Source organism: Styela clava, chromosome 3 (genome assembly GCF_964204865.1).
Source record: "Styela clava chromosome 3, kaStyClav1.hap1.2, whole genome shotgun sequence".
NCBI lineage: Eukaryota > Metazoa > Chordata > Ascidiacea > Stolidobranchia > Styelidae > Styela > Styela clava.
The window spans coordinates 8,854,170-8,873,125 of record NC_135252.1 but is presented as its reverse complement, the minus strand read 5'-3'; the positions used below and the strand labels follow the sequence as shown (position 1 = coordinate 8,873,125).

Below are 18,956 nucleotides of genomic sequence, written 5' to 3'. Positions count from 1 at the left end.
ATAAGATACGTTTCAGTTTGAAGTAAAAGATTAGTTAGACGTTTGACAGTTGATACAATACATATTATACCTACTTTGTGCCAAACGAGTAAGTATTTGAAGGATCACCACAAACAGGACTTTCAAATCTATCAAATCTGCGAAGTGATAGAGTTGACAGGTCAAGTATAGACTAACGATAGCGAAAAATAAATCAAATTCAGGCTAACCACGTTTAATGAAAATCACTCCCACTAAAAATGTTGACAATAATATCCATATGTCTTTTTCAGTTCATTGATTTTTACTTACAAAAATCTTTAGTTTTAATAAAAAAGTCATGACTCCAAATAATTTTAATGAAGATGGAGAGATTTCAATCACTAATCAGGTATTTTGCTACTCTTATTTGAAATTTCTTATTTTAGTTCAACAAACCATGCTTTAAAGACTCTTGCAAACATAAAATGACTATTTGTAATAAAAAATCTTCCCCTCACTTTTCTATTGTTTTGACGCGACTGTTATCACTGTACCACTATAGAACTTCTGTTTCTGTACCATGCAATCTACTGAAATTCCAAAAAGCTTGATATAACTTTATAAAATCTTCCGCATCTTGAAAACGCATTGATATATAAGTGCCTACTACCGTTGGAACTACTCAGATCTTCACGGTTCAACTACTTGAATCATTGCACCCTTGACAAAGTGGCGGAAATGGCTGGGTTAAGTCGCCATCAGAATTCAGAAGTCCTTCAAATTATTCTCATACTGGACTGGATATGCCACACAGTTCTTTGATATATTCCATCCAAAAATGCTTTTTAAATGCAGGTTGCCAATAATCCTAATGTGGATTCTACTTCAAGTGTTCAAAATGCAAGCCTCGGTATATCTGGAAATGCTGGTGGCGTCAATAGTACAGAAACAAATGAACAATCACCCATACTTCCACTCCGAGTTGACCTTGTGAAATCCCTTTCCGGTGTTTTCGGCGGAATCACAGAAGGTGAAGATTCAAAATTACACACGGCTGCAAGGAGGGGCGATGCTGAGGAGGTGTGAGAACATGAAGTTCTGTTTTTGGATACGAATTGCAATAATTAATGATTACTTGCTAAAGATAGAGTATCCGAAAGTATAAGATTGCAATACTCATATACATCCATATACAGACCAATTTCCACACATTGACGATTACTATGAGAGGATATTTTATCTTATAGTAAGGAAGTTTCAAGAAAATTCTTACTTTTACTGATACTGGTCGTATGAGACTAAAATGCTGTAGTATGGATGTAGTATTTTTTACTTTGTTTGAAAACTTATTTCTTCAGCATTTTCAAACTAAAATCTTACCAGAGGCGATTTGATAAAATCATAGTGTATCATATTTATAACATATTCAAGTCTTTCTACCTTCTTACGTTCTGCGTGATATCAATTTTATATGTATAGTTGAAGAAGTTCATTTAATTTAAACGCATCATATTACAGACACGTCGATTGTTATCTGGCAAACCTATAAAGAAAAGAGACATAGGTCAGTATCTCTTCAAAATCCACTATAATGTTAGGGCTATGGAATTATGATATTATGATATATTGGCATACATAAAATTTGGCTCCATCAGAACCATACTAATTACCGTATATAGCGTATAAGAGACTGTTGGGTACACAACATTCAAGTTACATTGGATTGTTTCATTCATCTATCCTATCAAAACACTCTGTGAGTATTACCCCGAGGGATTTAACTTTTAGATACTATAATTGACTCCTTGCTGTTGGATGTAGAATGTAGATCAATGGTGTATCATTTTGAAAAATTCTCCATCACGTCATATATCGTCCTATTACTCTCTTGTTATAAGTACTTTGTGTGTTTTGAACAAGTACATGATAAACTATGTCATAAAACTATATGCTGTAAAATATTTCTAGATGAAATTAAAAGCATGCTATTGTTTTCAGCTGGACTAAATGTGTTAAAAAAATTTCCCTTTCTTCGCTTTGCTCATGAAAAATATGAAGATGAAGTTACAGATGCTGGTTTGGAAGCTTCAAAAAAATTGCTCAACTGCAGAAATAGACTCGGCGCAACAGCTCTCTGGATTGCAGCTTCGTTAGGACACACTGAAACAGTTGAAGCATTATGCGAGTGTGGGGCAGAGTAAGTGAAAAAGTATCTTATAACTGAAAGATGCAATGACAAGAGAGAATGCCACGAGGTCGAGTGAATACAGATTCTTTGCGCGGAGTTTGATACTGTGTAATTGATCTTGTATATCTGTATACTTTGTGTTACCGCTACAATATCGCAGAACAAATGGACACAAGTATATTTCATATCAATGCTTGGTATAATTGTGATAAAACTCCATTAAGTGTTGTGACAAACTCTTGTTTGCGCTACTTCCTTTTTCGGAATTTCCTATAGTCCTGAATTTTATCGTTAAGCACTTACTCTTACGTCGTTGTTGAATATTTTGCATTGCTTCTCGCATTGCATTACCGGTTTAGATAGATTGGCTTGTGAGCAGAAATTTCATGAAAAAAAATGGAATATTCGAATAGTACCTGCGCTGGGAATGGACAACACGCGTGATACTATAGTCTACCTTTTTCACCGTGGTATACCTATTACAATTTTTCAAGAACTTTTTATATATACCATACAAGTACCAATATGTATTTATGGCTTAATACACTGGTCTAGCCACAGAAATCAACTCAAATAAAGTTCGTCTAAACTCTAAATTACCTGAAATCAACGTATGTTAGCATGTGAAACATAGACAACATGATCTGTCATGTTGGCTAATTATCTAAATTAAGTAATTCTCATGTATTTTAGTTTAGAGATACCCGATATCAAAGGACAGACTCCATTGCTTGCAGCATCAAAATATAATAAAACCGAATGCGTCAGTGTACTTTTAAAAGCAGGTAAGTTTTCAATGTTTTTTTGATAGAACATAATTTATTTTAGTTAAATTATTTTTTGTTTCCGTGGAATTTATATGTTTTCTTTATATATATATATATGCACATCACAAGCATATATTATAATACTGTTATCTTCACCTAAAATATATTTTACTAGGAGCCAACCCTGAGGGTAGCACGGAAAATATATGCTCGCCAATTCACATGGCCGCAAGATCTAATTATCCAAACGTTTTACGGTTGTTAATTGAATACGGGGCGGATGTGAACGGAAAATATTCTGATACGGAAGAGAATCGAGGCAATAATCTGTACGTGGGAAGCGTACCTCTATATATGACAATTGGTAAGAAGTATGCTATATAATTTTTGCGTGAAAAAGGACACAAGTAGACTGCTAACTTACGTACATTATTGCACCATCCATGAAAAAAAGAGGACATAGGACATTCTCAAAGACGCCGCGCCGCTAATGAGTAATAATAAAATCACAACGCATTTTCATTACAGAAAAATTGAAATAATTACGTATAATAGATATCGATTTATTAATATTTGGAAGGTGTGAAAACCTTTCTAATACTCCTCTCAGAGTAGATGCATAAAAAACCTTTTTCAACTGATCTTGGCATGCACGACCAAAAGGAATCTTTTGACCTTAGGTTCTGTCCATCTGACTCGATACATTCTACCAATTCTCTATTGGGAATTACCGGTAATTGTTTCTCCCACCGTATAAACCCAAATGTATTGCAACAAGTTCACTAGAAACACCTAAAATTAGGATGAAAACGGCTTTCTGTGGCGCTATGTCCATGTCAAAATAACGAAACTGTCTTTCAATTTCCAGTATATCAGAATTTCGAATGCTTCCGACTTCTTATTTTAAACGGAGCTGAACTTCATGCTGCATCTAATGAAAGAGGATTCGGTAGATCATTAGTTACGGCTGTAATACGTCACCAATGTGACGTTAAATACCTGAAGCTGATTGCATTATGTGGTGGAATACGACATGGTGATAAAAAGGGAATCGATGATGCTATCAATGAATTTCAAAATTACGTTTTTGGTCTCGCGTCTACAAGAAAAGAATGCTTACAATTTTTGGAGCTTTGGAAAGGTGAGCGAAATCCTGAACTTGATTTCCGTTGAATAAAATACATAATATAAGTTTACAACAAAAAAATTAATTCTTTTAAGTTAACACTCACTTCAGAACGACCCTTTGTATATCTTAAAACACTAAAATACTGTGAAATTGGAACTGAGATATGCATTTCAAGTTTTAATCTTTCGATATGTTTTTAACAGCCCGACCAATGTCGCTAGCTCAGTTGTGTCGCATAACAATACGTCGTCAAATGGGACAGCAGAGGCTCAAAAATTTCATCAATATTGATCTTCCAAAGCAAATTCATCGATACGTTTTATTTTCTGGGCATTTAAAGGAATAACAAATAAGCATTACATATTTTAGCACATAATATTTTCCACTTTTTTCCTATTTAATTTTCACTGTTGCCAATGTTTTATTTATATTCTGCATAATCGTATAGTACGGCACCAATGAGCACTTGAAAATGTCTCAATATGAGCTAGTATAGATGAGTTGTATTTCGACCTATATTACTAATCTTTTAATATATATACAAATGATTATATTTATGAATAAATATGTTTTTGTATGTATATTGAAATGTGTTTATGCAGAAAGCGATTAGAAAACATGGGTGTCTCGAAAATGTCGTGTCTCGCTCGTCCCACGCCCCACTTGCCCAACGGGTCCCGCTTGCCCCACGTGTTCTACTTGTCCCACTTATCTCTGGAATCTAAGCTAACAGTGCTATCAAAACGTTTATGACATAAAAATAAAATTGATCATTTCTCGCAATATTGCCTCGTTACAGCGGTTCCATTTGCATTTTTGGGACTGCAGAACGTTCTTAAGATTGTATGAAAACTATATGCTACTTTGCAGTTTGTGCCTGACATACCAATAAGACAGGATGTAGCAGTATTAACGCTGTTGAGAGCCAGACGAAAAAAAACAATTCACTAGAACTGGAATTTCATTCCAAACTATTTGCAAACCCTGAAAAATTTTCTTTACAATTATAAATGTTTTTGGTATGTCATATACATGCGAAATTCGTGTTTTTGCGCATGAATTTCACAAAATCGAGCACCGTAAAACGCGCTCAAAGCTCTATACTGCCAACCAGGGATTGTTTACTAGACAATGATGAAAAATGATGAAAACAAGTTTCTCATTGATGCAGATATTGATGAATATCTATGACCCACCGTCCTTTTTTTAATTATAAAAGTATGGTTTTTGGCCCAATCATTAAAATAGTTTCGCCATCCCTATGATTACCAAAACAAAGAATGGTTGATCTTTAACCATATTCACGACGTTCGTTTTTCCTATCTGTCTTACTGGCAGTTTTGACTTGATTTTATTTAGATCTCATGTCAATCAGCATCCAGTTTCATCTATGTTGCAAAGAAAAAACTATTTATATATAGTACTACTTTTTGGTTCACAACTTTGTCTAAATGCCAGCCCAGCTCACTCACGTATTGAATAGTCGACACCGCACCCCAGCCTGACCTTAAAAATCTTAGAACTTATTTGGGCGCCTCTGAAGTATGCGTACCAAGGTGGCGGACACCGGAACGTAGTATGTGTATCAGGTTAGGGTTAGGCCATAATTTTATGTGCAAATACTACGGGGGTCACTTGGCTAGTGCCGAACTCGTAATAGAACTAAAATAAAGAAAATTGGAATAAAATTATGGTCTATACTACGTTCCGGTGTCCGCCATCTTGGTGCGCATACTTCAAGAGCGCCCAAATAAGTTTCGTAGAATTTTAGTAGCGATTCTCTAAATCTATTTGCTTACGCTTATCATCTCACAATTCCCATGTTATCGACGAATAAAATATATTCAATATAATTACATTTTGGAGTTATATTTTGGTTGCATATACAAACAATTTTTGTATATATATATTAGACGTCGAAATGCATCTTCAAGAAAGGACTTTGTCGACATCGTTTCATAGTTCCTGATGAAATTCAATGTCAAATCCAGGTTTACGCTCACCTTCTGTGACGTGCTGTAAAGAAAAATATCACGAAATCTATTTTAAATTTTGATATATTCAAAACGGAACTGCCAACACGATGATTTAAAAAGTAAAAACGTAACATTAAGAAATTTTGAATATATACACATAAATAATATAAATATTGGGTTTTTTTTCAAATAAAATGAAAACATTTTCTTTCATCCTGATCAGACGAGTATACGAAATAAATCGGATTGAGAAAAAGTACGTTTACATTACACAGACTCAAAAAGGGAAGAAACATAAACTTACGACTTCGGCATGAAATTCGTTGTTTCCGTGTTTCTAAAGAATATTGAATGGTATATATGTGATAAATAAACTGATATTGCATTGTACTCTGAGTAATGAGTAACGAAATGGATAAAAAAAAATTAATGATTATCCTCGACATATTATTTCTTCTATATTGTCTGAATCATAATAATCCATTCATTTATGTATTTATGAATAGCTGGAAAACGTAATTTCTTTCACACTTTGCCTGATGTAGAACGAATGGTCAGTGGAATACAATAATAATAAAGAAAAGCTCCAGCAAATGTTATACAGTTGTAGGCTTGCACGTAATTGACAAAAATCAATTCCGTAATTACGGCAAAATCAATTACGTAATGACCCCGTAATTGCGATATTTTTCCACGCATTTAAACCTACCATAACAACCAATTGAATCCACTTCTTTTCCGAATGGGACATTGAAGTTGGGTTTTCATATTCTTGGCAGTACTACACGCCGTCGGCAGATGTTAAAGACAAATATCAAGGAGTGAATTCAAATTAATTTTATTCTGATTTTTATCTTTTGTGTTAGCTTTGGTTTTCCTTTATCACCTTCGCAAATTAACCGTCCCATTTTTATGCGATCAATTTTATTTTATCATTACCGACACTGGTATACGGATATTTATGAAAACGATAGTTTTTTAAAATCACCTTAGTACTGAATAAAAATTACGGGTTTTTTAATTTATTAACCAACGACGAGCGTATTCTCTCGTTTGATTATACTTGCGATTTCCTCGCGACGAAGACATGTTTTTGCAGCGTCTCCTGCATTATCCGACATTACTGCCTTGTTAGCATTTTATAATAATAATTATTGATGTCGACTTATTGACGATATTCCGATTACCATGCTTCATTTTACATTTAATCATTTCGCGGACTGAATGCTTATAACATTATTTGCGATAAATTTAGATCAAATATTATTCATTTGCGTATAATTTAAATATCGAACTTATATGATATGCCTTCTCCAAAAATACAAAGTTATATCGCAAAACAATGCATTTTGTGACATTTATTTCACACTCACGACATTTATTTTCTAACTCAAGTCGGCGATCCTATCGGCCAAGATTGACACAAGTTTGGTCGAGTGCCGGTGGTATTCAAGTCGACGATAAATCAAAATAAGTTGCCGCATTTGGTAAGACAATTAATCATATATGGCCGAAATATTGCGAGGAATTGTGAAAAACATCATGAGCAAGGCCAAGTCCGGACTGATATATAACGATAAAACCGTAAACAGAACATCAAGATTTTGTAATAGAAAATGGATCTCGCACAGAATAAACACACTGGCTCATATTTGATTATATATGATAGCAGTTAAATTTTCGGCGGTCCGCGAGGAATCCGTCGTTTTGCTGTTTCTCTGCCGTCTCAATCGCTTTACCGATGCCGAGAAGACGAAGTTGCTTTGGTTCATTACGCAATCTCTCTTTTTTCGCCATATTGCTATTTGATAAGCGCGACATTAATTATCACGGCGAGGTATTGGCGCGAGTGATCAATCGCTCTTTTCGCTTATTTGGTTCCAATTCGTCGCGAAAGCTCTTCGTTAAATTTCACAAGATCCTCAGTTTGAAAGGTTATGGATATTTTCCTGTTTATACCCCAAGTCTGAAATAAAACAGCCAAAAACAGTTTGATATTCCATGTTCATATATCAAGTGTTGATGTTAACAATAAAGAATGGTTAAGCATTGCTAATCCACACTTGGTGGGGAATTCCCACTATTTAACCGCGTGACTATAAAATAGAAACGGAACATATATACCATAAGTAACGGAAAACTGGAACAAGTTAATAATAAATAGAAGTAAAATGGATACAAATGTTTGATAGACCGTGTTTGATAGATTGATCTCCTGCGTTCATTAGTCATTTCACCCGAAGAAGTTGAAACCGGGCGTGTTAGCGTCCATCTGTCTTAACACAATTCTTCCCCCTATCTACGGTTATTATGTACATTGGCCATGGCCATGCTAGATAAGATGCGAGAGAAGTTGAAACCAGGTGTGTTGGCGTCAATCGGTCTCAACACAATTCTTCCCCCTATCTACGGTTATTATGTACATTGGCCATGGCCATGCTAGATAAGATGCGAGAGAAGTTGAAACCAGGTGTGTTGGCGTCAACCGTCTCAACGCAATTCTATCCCTTATCTACGGTTAAGTTGCGGGAGAAGTTAAAACCAGGTGTGTTGGCGTCAAACGGCCCTACTCAGTTCTTCCCCCTTAACTACGTTAATAATTTACATTGGCCATGCCAGAGAAGTTGATAATAGGTTACTAAATGGCAACGCGTCATGCCTTCCTTCACCTACGTAACAAGAGAGAGAAAAACGGCTGCGAATACCGGAACTCTAACTTCTTCTACTTGTTGAGCTTCCATTTTTCGCAATAGACGAAATTGACTGCTTTGAAGAAAGCTCGTTTCAATGCAATAATTACGACTTTACGTAATTCGTAACTTCCCTTCCGTAACTCCAAATAATTACGTAATTCCGTAAATCCGTAAATTACGTGCAAGCCTATACAGTTGTGTATAAATGATATCTATTTTATCTGTACTTTACTACAAATACTCACTTTACGAAATCCGACATGAGCTGATACTGGTCCTCCTGGGGGAGAATTCTGTAGGATATGATAAAAGGCATTACAATTGTGATCTTCAACGCTGTAAAAATGCTTAGATGGAAAATGCTCCAATCGCAATCCACTGTGGTAATATATCAGAAGATAGTATTCAAGAATTTCCATATAACTTCTAGTTAATATGTGAAAGTAATAGTAATATATAAACAAATCTTACCGCTCCTCCGTACCATCCGTTTGGCTTCTGTTCTTTTTTGGGCTGAAAAAAGAGTATTTAAATATATATATCCAATTATAACCGTTTCAGTCATCTCATTGAGACGGAATATCGATTCTAATATATATATATAATAAAATTAACACACCTGTGGAAGATTCATACATCCGAACTGAAAAAAGAATAAGGAGAATATTTAGTTAGAAGTATTTGCTGAAGAATGAAAAAAGTGGTGTACATTCATTTATACACCCTTAGGTTTTAGTGAATTATGTTTTCCTCACACTCTCTCTCTTTCTCTTGAGATTAGTTGAAATTTCATTAGATACGATTTTAAAACAAAAATAACAAACTTACCCCTCCGCCGCCACCACCTCTAGTTGGCATAAAACCAAAACCGTCGACGGTTAAGACCAGAAAACAGATGATAAATATGAGCTTGAACATCGTGCCGTAGATTCTCGACTCGTTAGCTGTAGATTCGAAATGCGAATCAAGCGGGGCACAATTCCTTAAGTAGGCTCAGTATGGGCGCGGCTTTGGTGAAAAAAGGAGCCTATTATAGAGAAATTATATCCCTGTTACGGCCATGAATTCTACACGTGCAAGTTTCGCGCCAAATTAAGATTACGTAAGAAATTATACGCTGGAAAAGAAGAGGTGAAGCCCCGTGTGATATTGTGTGGGACCCAATTCGATGTCGCATTCCATTTAGGCGTTCAACGAAAAATATTTCGAAAATAAGACCACAGGAATTTATCTCGTAATAAGATCCTCAACATGGTACTATACTATACGATTATTTATTGATTAGGATTAAGTGTATTATGTGAATCGTTTTGTTAAATTGTTGTTGTTGATAAAGTTTCGAATTTCGAATGGTTGGATAAACTAAAGGTCTATTACTTTACTTTTTTCAAAATTCTAAATCTCATAAAACCCGATATTTTAAACAAATTTTGCCGTTTCATTTCAAATTATATAAGAACACTTTCTTCTGTCACGCTTGAGCGACCCCGTCGACTTTTTCGGCAAACTCGGGTCGCAGCCTTACTGTACCGGTACCTTCATGTCCATAGATTTGAGAATCTTCTGTTTATAAAATAACGCAATATTGTTGATATATATGACACGGCGACAAACAATTAAAAGCCATCAATTTAGTTTCGTCGTCTATGAACTATTTGATATGTATTTTACAATAGTGTTAAATTTAGGTTCCTTACTTCGGTTCCACACAAGAAAGACAAAGTGCTCTATCTATGGTTGATTAGCTCGCTCAATATATTCGACGTATACGCTAAATCGCGGGATTATCTTGTGACTTTGTCTGTCATTCTTTCTATGGAACTTTCTGTCGGGAAATTAATTTTCTGTTTCTCTGGCGTTTGCGTCTCCTTTATTTCGATGATATAGAATAGATGGTTCCATTACATTTGAACCCATGACAATTGCACCTGTATGCTATTGCACCTATGAAATTTTTTTTGTTTTTCGGATAGTTGAACCCATACTAACCCTAACCCATGGGTTTTAGCACCCGCATATAGATTAAACCCGTGGATATACACATGGGTTCTAATGTACGTGGGTTCGAATGTACGGTCACCAGAATAGATAATAACTCAAGTGTATAATTTCATTATTGCTGATGAAGATGATTTCTTTGATATAAAAGTTAAAGTTGCCATTGGTCAGGATTTCTCTGACGTATCTGCGATTTAGCTTGCAATTTTCCACCCGAGAAAATCCTTTAATTTCCAAATAGTCGGGATGTAATATATCTGTTTTTGCTTTTATATTTAAAGTCAATTTTAAATTGACATATTTTTAATCCCTCTTCGCTTCAGCCCTGTGAGGCCTAGACGGATTCCAATCAGTGATCTTCGTTTTGTAAATAGATAGTTCAAATAATTAAACGATGAAACAACATTGCTGGGACCAAGTTTCCGTCATTAGTCTCTGACTAAATTTATTATCTTACATCAATTTTGTTTCTCTTAATGGAAACAAACATCTTCGATAATTCTAGTAAGCACAAAGAGCAAATTATTGCTTTTTGGGCGATAAACGTAGAACCAAAAACGTACGTGATCTAAGTTGTATGCAAAACATGCGGTTCAATGGCTGGATGACTCATTTTTTGGCGCCCATTCGAGCCGAACCAGCTACTATTACAGTCTCTATATTCATTGCGTTACTATCTGTTAATATGGTGAAATATTGAAATGGAATTTCATGTACCAAAGTGGATGTTTGTGCAAGCTTTCTGTATACATTTATATATATAGGGTCATATAGCATTCTAGGGTCAAGTCATCATCTAGTTTTAAGGTGAAATGGCCTACCTCATATAATGTGTCATTCCAATTTCTATATAGCCTATTCAACGTAATAAGCCATGTCCACATGCAGTAAGTTCAGTTCTGTAGTTTTCTGTGAAAAACACTCCCAGCTAGAATAAAGCCATACACAATAGCATTCTTGCTGCGACGAAAGTTTGACTCATTTAAACTTATATTCAAATTTTATTCGGTCTGGCTGAATTTTCACGCTTCACGAGTTATGTCTAACTTTGATTTCCTGATATGTTTTTTTCAAACCTCCATACTTTGAAACACCTGTCACACGGAGCGGAAACCAATCGCGTTGTTTGTATAGTTGGAACATGATTAAAAATGTAAAACGCGGCGGTAGGGTGCATGATGATCAGGGCCGGATTATGCCCCTTTGGTGCCCTAAGCACTGACGGCTTTGGTACCTCCTCATGTGTAATTAAAATTATAAAAACAATAAACCACATAAGTGTATTGTCCATTAAAAATAATCACAACCAACAGTAAATAAAACAACCTTTACGAACAATTTTTGTTTTTTAGCTGTTTTATATAGCCGGTATAAATCTGCAAACAAGCGATATCGGGCTGATATATCGGTTGATTTCCAATCCATGAAGGAGTGTGACAATGGAGATTCATGCGTCCAGTCTCATCGTGAATCGAAATACCGAATGATACAAGTCACAACTGTAGTTTGAAATTTTACCGGTAATTAGTAGTCTACCTTAGGGTGGTTGAAGATTGCTAGGTTGAAGGACCGCAAAAACTTTTGAGGAGGTCTCTCCCGCAAGTCGAAGAAAACCCAAAAGTAATCGAAATATTGCGAAATTACCTACTTTAAATTTAATAAATACCGAGAGTTCGCCGTTCTAATCAGACTATTATTATGTTGCATGGGTGGCGTTCTTTTAAAGAAGATATATAAAGCCTTCGGTTATTTTGAATCAACTCCCGAGAATTACCGTTGTATTTTCCGCTTCTCGCGTTTAATGTCGCTTCAAATTATATTCTTTCCAAAATGCCGTGTCCCACTTGTCCCACGTGCCCCACTTGCCCCACGTGTCGCACTCACCCACCTAAAAAGGGGGAGGTGTTTTTACTAAATTAAAGGCACAGAACCTTAGAAAAAAGGTTTAAATCTCGGGATCTCAACCCTGATTAAAATAGCTAAAAAAATCAAAAACGTTCTGCTATCAGATACAAATATACGCTAAAATTGTTCTGTGGGCCGCATGGAATGTATCAGCATGACGGCTTTGAACCCCCCTGGTCAACCTTATCAAAAAACTCCGACTTCGCCGACCACTATAGATCGTTAAAATGCGATCGCGAAACCGCCGCATAGTGCAAATAGTTCTTTGGTCCAAAGTTGAAGAGAAAATAATTTTTTTTAAAACAAAAATGCAGCAACAAGGAGAATACTAGGAAGAAAAAACAACAATAATTTAAGAAAACGACTCATAGGCCCATTTCGTGTCCAATAAATAGGTTTCAGTGTTTATTTTTAATATTAAAGATAAATATTATACTTGAAGACAAAAAAAGCTAACATTTTGAACTTTGAGTCGTCTGGTGAACCACCTCGTAATATTTTGATTAAACACCGATAAACTATATAAAATTCTGCTATAAAATTTATGTGGTGCTTCTCTTTGCTTGGTTCCCTAAGCACGTGCTTATATTGTTTAATGGTTAATCCAGCGCTGATGATGATACATTATTCTCTTCTCTTTCAGAACTTTTTAAAAAGATTTACTCACGCTAGGTCACGCACACTCATAAATGAGTATAAAAATAAATGAGACTCATCCCTGAACTCTATGCAACCACGAAAATACCAAGAGCCACTTAAACCTCTATCGAATTATGGCGTACTCCACACGCCAGAAGAGGTATATTGATGCTAGACTCTCAGATAGGAATTCCATAATTAAAATGGTATAAGGTTTAATCATATATATATATATATTGGCCAGATATATTTTGAGGATTGCTGTTTTTTGTTGTATTGATATATTTTTTATTGTTTTAATTTTTATTATAGCATACTTGTGGCTGTTCTTTAAGTTCTTGTCAAAAACAGTCCACTTATCACTAACATTGAGACTGTGCAATATGATCGCTAAACTTAATATTGGCATCAACACCAGTTGTATTTAAGATCCGCATCTGATAACTCTTTTTCAATGCATCTCCACTTTGTGAGCTGTGAACAGAATATAGCTTCTTTCGACACAAGTGTACGGTACCTGAGATTGCGATGTGCTGCGCTTATAGGAATTAGTGGGATTGCTACAGTGTTCATATTGCATTAATGTTAGTTGTTGGTGCATGGATTGCAGACCTTTATTTGGGGATCCAAATGACAGGACACAACTTTAGCTACCCTGAAACTCGGATTCATAGTGGGAGATAATACCATACGGGTACTTGTCCCACAACTAAGTCTATATATTCTGAGAATTGCTCTCTGATATTCTATATTTTGATGTACTCTCCGTAATTGATCAAATGATGTTAAATTAATTGGAGCGTGATCGAACCAAAGAAATTGATAAGAGATGTTTTGGAGATAATGTATTTTATTTCACCGAACGAGGCTGTGTAAACATTTTTGGGAACCTCTAGTGACACCTTCTGTCGAATTACACGCGCAAATACCGACCATACTGGAGTTTATAATATTAACATAAATTAATTTCACTGTCACTCCCTGTTTGATGCAAGTTCTTAATCCCGAGTCGTGAGTCAAGCTGTGCTTCCAAGTCGAGACTTGGATGTTGCCAGTCGAAATCGAGGCCTTGTTTCTTCCGTGAAGAAATTGTATAGGATTTAATGATCCAGAACTGATCTGAAATATAACAGCGACTCACTGTTTTGTTACTATAACTATTTTGTTTCAGTTATTAGATTGCCCAAAACTTACATTGTCATATACAAATATCTGACGCCTTCCAGCCAAAGAAAATTTTTCAGATTTTCCGAGTCCAGATGCAGCAGATAACATAAAAGCGTTTTTTTTCGTGTTAGCTTAGATGTTAAACCATTTTCCACTTGAATTATATGATATACAGACGAAAACAAATAAGGAATATTTCATAGCTAAACAATTAAGGGATATATCACGGCAAATTTTTCCAACACTGCGTCAATGTCAATAACCTTTTAGTTTAGATAAGACAAATACTCGATACTAATTGCAAAAGCGATTACACTTGAATGGCTTGTAACATAAGGACAATAACTGCTGTTTTGCTTTTTAAAAGTATTCACAAAAGATAGTCATTAGTGTAGCCATGGCAGATACTGGCAAAGCATACTGGCGGTGCAAATGGCAATGGATACTTTTGGAGTACCCTCACTTCCACTAAGTCTATTATTAATTTATCACGTGTAGCCGCCGTATTACTTCAATATTCCTTTCTTACTTATTCTTCTTTCCCCCAGTTCTTCTCAATCTCTCCATTTCTTTATCTCACACATTACGACACCCTAATTCCCATACCTTAAGCGACATAAACTGTAATAAATAAAAATTTATGCATGAATACAATTGGAAACTGTAGTAATGTTGCTCATCAAACCCCAATCAATCTTTTTCTCAATGTTTCGAAACTGAAAATTCATAACAACTATTGGGATTTTAGGTGAACACATTAAACATAACCTATTTTACTGTGAAATATCTAGAACGAATTTTTAGGCGTTGAGCAAAATGTAAAAAAGAGTACATGAATTAATAAAAAAACGAAAAATGATATAACAAGCACAGTCGTCTTTCAGAAGCACATAAATACTGTATTGTCAAAAGCGAATGGCATTTAAGTTAAAATGCTTATCATAAAATCTGCATCCATGCCTCAAAGTCCCCAATTCGATATTTTGCTCACAACTTATATTAGTTTGTAGGTGTCTGGCGACATATATGATAAACTATATTGAAGTGTTGTTGATGTGAATAACTTTGACGTGAGAAACTTTTTTTTATCGGTAATAACGAAAATGTAACATGAACATGTTTTAAAAAACGCGACTAGACATATGATACCACATAATCCAATATCTGTTTTAAATGACGCGTCATAAAAGCGGTTTCATGACGACTCATCGGAACGATTTAATCGCATGTGGGTTATAAACTTTTTCAGGCAGTTAAATTTTTTGAAAACACGATTTGGATTACGAGTTATTCGTCATAAACCACAATAACAAATTTAAGAAAATTAACCTGCTTTCATAAAGGGTTTTGGTTTAAATCATCTATGGCCAACACAGAAAATTTTTCAAGAAAAAATGAATAAGACAAAATTAGAATTTTCGCTCACCAATGTTTATTTTTTGTACAATTTATCCAAGTGTTATGTTGAAATTAAGTTAGATTAGTCCCTTTTATGAAAGTTTGCTTTAAGCAAGTTCACAACCATTCGTTCAAGGACAAAAAATCACCTGAATATAAATTATGCTCGCATTAATACTATTGAAGTCAAATAATGCAAAGACCACACATCTAAATATCAAATTGATTAGAAGGTTTTGAAATGAATTTTCACCAAAAATATTACTCGCTGTAGAGTAGAGAGAATCATCTGGATTTGTGGTTGGGATTCTGAGAAAATTTGCAACATTTTATCTAATAACATTTTCTTTAGTCGTGATTTATTTTCCCAACAGATTTCTCGATTACGAGCCATACATTTGATATCTAAATTACAAAGCGATAATACCGAATGAATGCATCGCAGTCAGGGTCTACGCCTACGGTATATATGGAATATCAACTCTAATGGGTTAGCATCCGACGTTTTTTCATTCATAAGTCCGCACTGCCTATATTTCTATTTCCAAAAATCAATTTCCGAGACGTGTATTCGACACTGCGGAAATTTACTTTAGATAAACACAAACGTGATATCACCTAGCGTAATCATTTGAGTCAGCTCTCATCGCACCGAAACTATTGTATTCGCGGTGGGTTACAAACTTGCTCGGGCAGTTTAATTTCCCTTCGAATTAACTCTATTTCATAAGATGCTTCGTCATTTAATAATAAAACATACAAAAAATTTAGCGGTTCCCTCCGGCAATTCTGTGGTATATTCCGATATCTGGAGATAACGTGGAAAATAATGAATATTGCTTAATTGAACGAAATTCATGTTCTAATATGTTTTGCGATCTGTTAGACTCAGACTCAGACGAATTTTATCTAATAATTCTAAAAAGTTTCTGGATTCGCAGTGCTTCATTCTTGATCAATAACAAATCACAAAAATAGACTCTAAGACAGCTAACACCACGTTGGAGTGAATGTAAACAATATTAGATTTAAAATGACAAGCATAATAAATATTTTTATGGTGTTACATTGAAGGCAACAGTATCAACTATAAAAGATGCCTAGTCAACAGAATAAACAAGACGTAACTTCATTGTGACACCAATTGTTTACTTGTATTGTCGACCAAAACGTGATTTCGTTCACTCCGTCGAGAGGCAGAATTGGCAGACCATAACGTGACGTCATTTTGGAAATTTATGATTAAAAATAATTAAATTTTGTGTCAATACGAAAAAATTCTAATTGATGTGTATTTCCACAGAAATAACTTATCAAGCGAAAAGTCATTTCCCCATCCTATATATGTATATGTTCATGGTGATAACTTCAAAGAGCGCAAGTCCACCAGCATAAGTTTATAGATGTACTCTTATATAGCATGACATATATGTGCGTTGGATAATGGAAAAATCTCACAAAAGAATCGTACCTATAAAAGACTGCAAAATACCATTCAAATTTATGCCCCCTATTTATATTGATGTATGGTTCTCAATTGCTTACTCGTCATTGAAATGCGTACGTAAAAACTGTACCCCTGAGTCACTCGCCGTTTTTTATAGTTATTTTGTTCGTCATACGGACAAACATGTTGATCCCATGTGGACTAACATATCTTTTTGGTTGAAAATGAAAAACAATGAACAAAAAAATGCGATCTTTCTATTTAAGAAGTTGAAATTTTTTTTCTGGTTACACTTTGGTTATCGTCAGTGCTCGACTTAGTCGGAATGAACAAATCGCTTTGTTCACAACGCGATAGTTTCAACTAAAGCCCTCCATTACGCGGTAGAATTAGGGCAGCTGCACCTTAAGTGGTTACCAACGGACTGGACAATATCTTCATAACAGTGCTCAATATTTGGATTGAAATACCGCGTTATTTAGGAGTCTACGTTTGGGAAAGACAGAATTGTACTATTTGTTTTTTTATATTTCTGCGCCGTGACAATATATTACCGTTAATACTCGTGGGGTTTTGAAACCACCCCAAGTCTTGCAAGATGGCGTTGCTCGTTCACTACATCAAGTAACGCCAGTTCAGTGTGATTTAAATGTGTTTGGTTCACCGCACCGCTTGTACTTTATCAAGATTTCTTCGGAATTTCATACTGCTCTGCTTTTGAGTAAGCCCACGCAGCCTTCCTTTGTTTCCTCTTCTATAAGAAAAAGGTTATAATATTGTTATGACACAATTCGATGCGACTATATAAGAATCATGATATAAGGATAAAGCTAAAAAAAAATTGGTCGAGCAGACTACTTTCCGTTGAAGTGTTTCGTATAAAAAAAATACGAGGAAGTAATTCTCTCCTTGCGTATCGAAAGCACAAGATAACAATTTTAACTGTGAATCGGGACAGAACGTATAGCTTGAGTATTAGGTGACTCCTCGTACCAAATACTCTTCTAGATTAGCATTAGTAGAATTATTCAAGACCAATTCTATTAGCAGAAAATAACCAAAATGCGTTGAAATCTCAGTTGCAAATATGATTAAAATCACGTCTTGAAGTTTCGTCTGTTATTTAAGGAGGTACAGAGTTGTAAATCAAGCAAGTTTTTTTAAGACTAGGTTTGGGTTAAGGTTTTAATGAGAAATCTACAAATTAAAAACTATGTTCAATAAAATATGAAAAAGAGTAGCTAGGAGGACATTCCGATCATAATTCTGATCGTGATTGAATATTCCATATCATGATTCTATCCAAACGATTTCTGTTCGAATTCGAATCTTTCACAAACATGGAACAAAATGCGAAATATCTTAACTAAGGATCGGTGATAAATCAATATTAATCTCCATTTTATTGACATACGAAACTGAAAGCTCTTTTGTCGTTTTGTTAGCCAGACAGCTTAGAAAATTGAAAGCTCAACAAACGATATCATAGTTCGTAGTCGGCGCAGAAGTTTTCAGTTTTGAAAAAGTATTTCAAAATTAGTTTTAGGGGAAGATAGTGGTAGCATTGATAGGAAGCAGTTGTTGACAAAGGTAGAGCTACGTTATATGGCACATCTTGGTTCCATGCTCTCGCTGAAAAAACATTGGAGAGAAACAAAGCACCAGACTGATAATGCAATTTTGTTATC

At 35.1% G+C, this 18,956-nt stretch overlaps 1 protein-coding gene and 1 long non-coding RNA gene across 3 annotated transcripts; one reads left to right on the top strand and one right to left on the bottom strand.

Annotated features, from left to right (window-relative positions):
- Positions 1-236: 236 nt before the first annotated feature.
- On the top strand, positions 237-4,628 carry LOC120341916 (ankyrin repeat and SOCS box protein 1-like). 2 transcript variants are annotated; one of them, XM_039410511.2, is made up of 8 exons: positions 237-370; positions 817-1,041; positions 1,480-1,525; positions 2,020-2,158; positions 2,843-2,934; positions 3,092-3,280; positions 3,785-4,057; positions 4,249-4,628. In XM_039410511.2, the coding sequence occupies exons 1-8, from the start codon at positions 320-322 to the stop codon at positions 4,389-4,391; spliced, it is 1,158 nt and encodes a 385-aa protein (XP_039266445.2). In that variant the 5' UTR covers positions 237-319; the 3' UTR covers positions 4,392-4,628. The 2 variants fall into 2 exon arrangements, with proteins under 2 accessions (XP_039266445.2, XP_039266444.2); XM_039410510.2 differs by having other exon boundaries at positions 1,960-2,158.
- Positions 4,629-5,895: 1,267 nt separating this feature from the next.
- On the bottom strand, positions 5,896-9,743 carry LOC144420882 (uncharacterized). The gene is made up of 6 exons (XR_013474789.1): positions 9,543-9,743; positions 9,334-9,357; positions 9,186-9,227; positions 8,960-9,007; positions 6,326-6,358; positions 5,896-6,061 (listed from the first exon to the last, which is right to left on the bottom strand). It is a non-coding gene; the product is annotated as an uncharacterized LOC144420882 (long non-coding RNA).
- Positions 9,744-18,956: the final 9,213 nt, after the last annotated feature.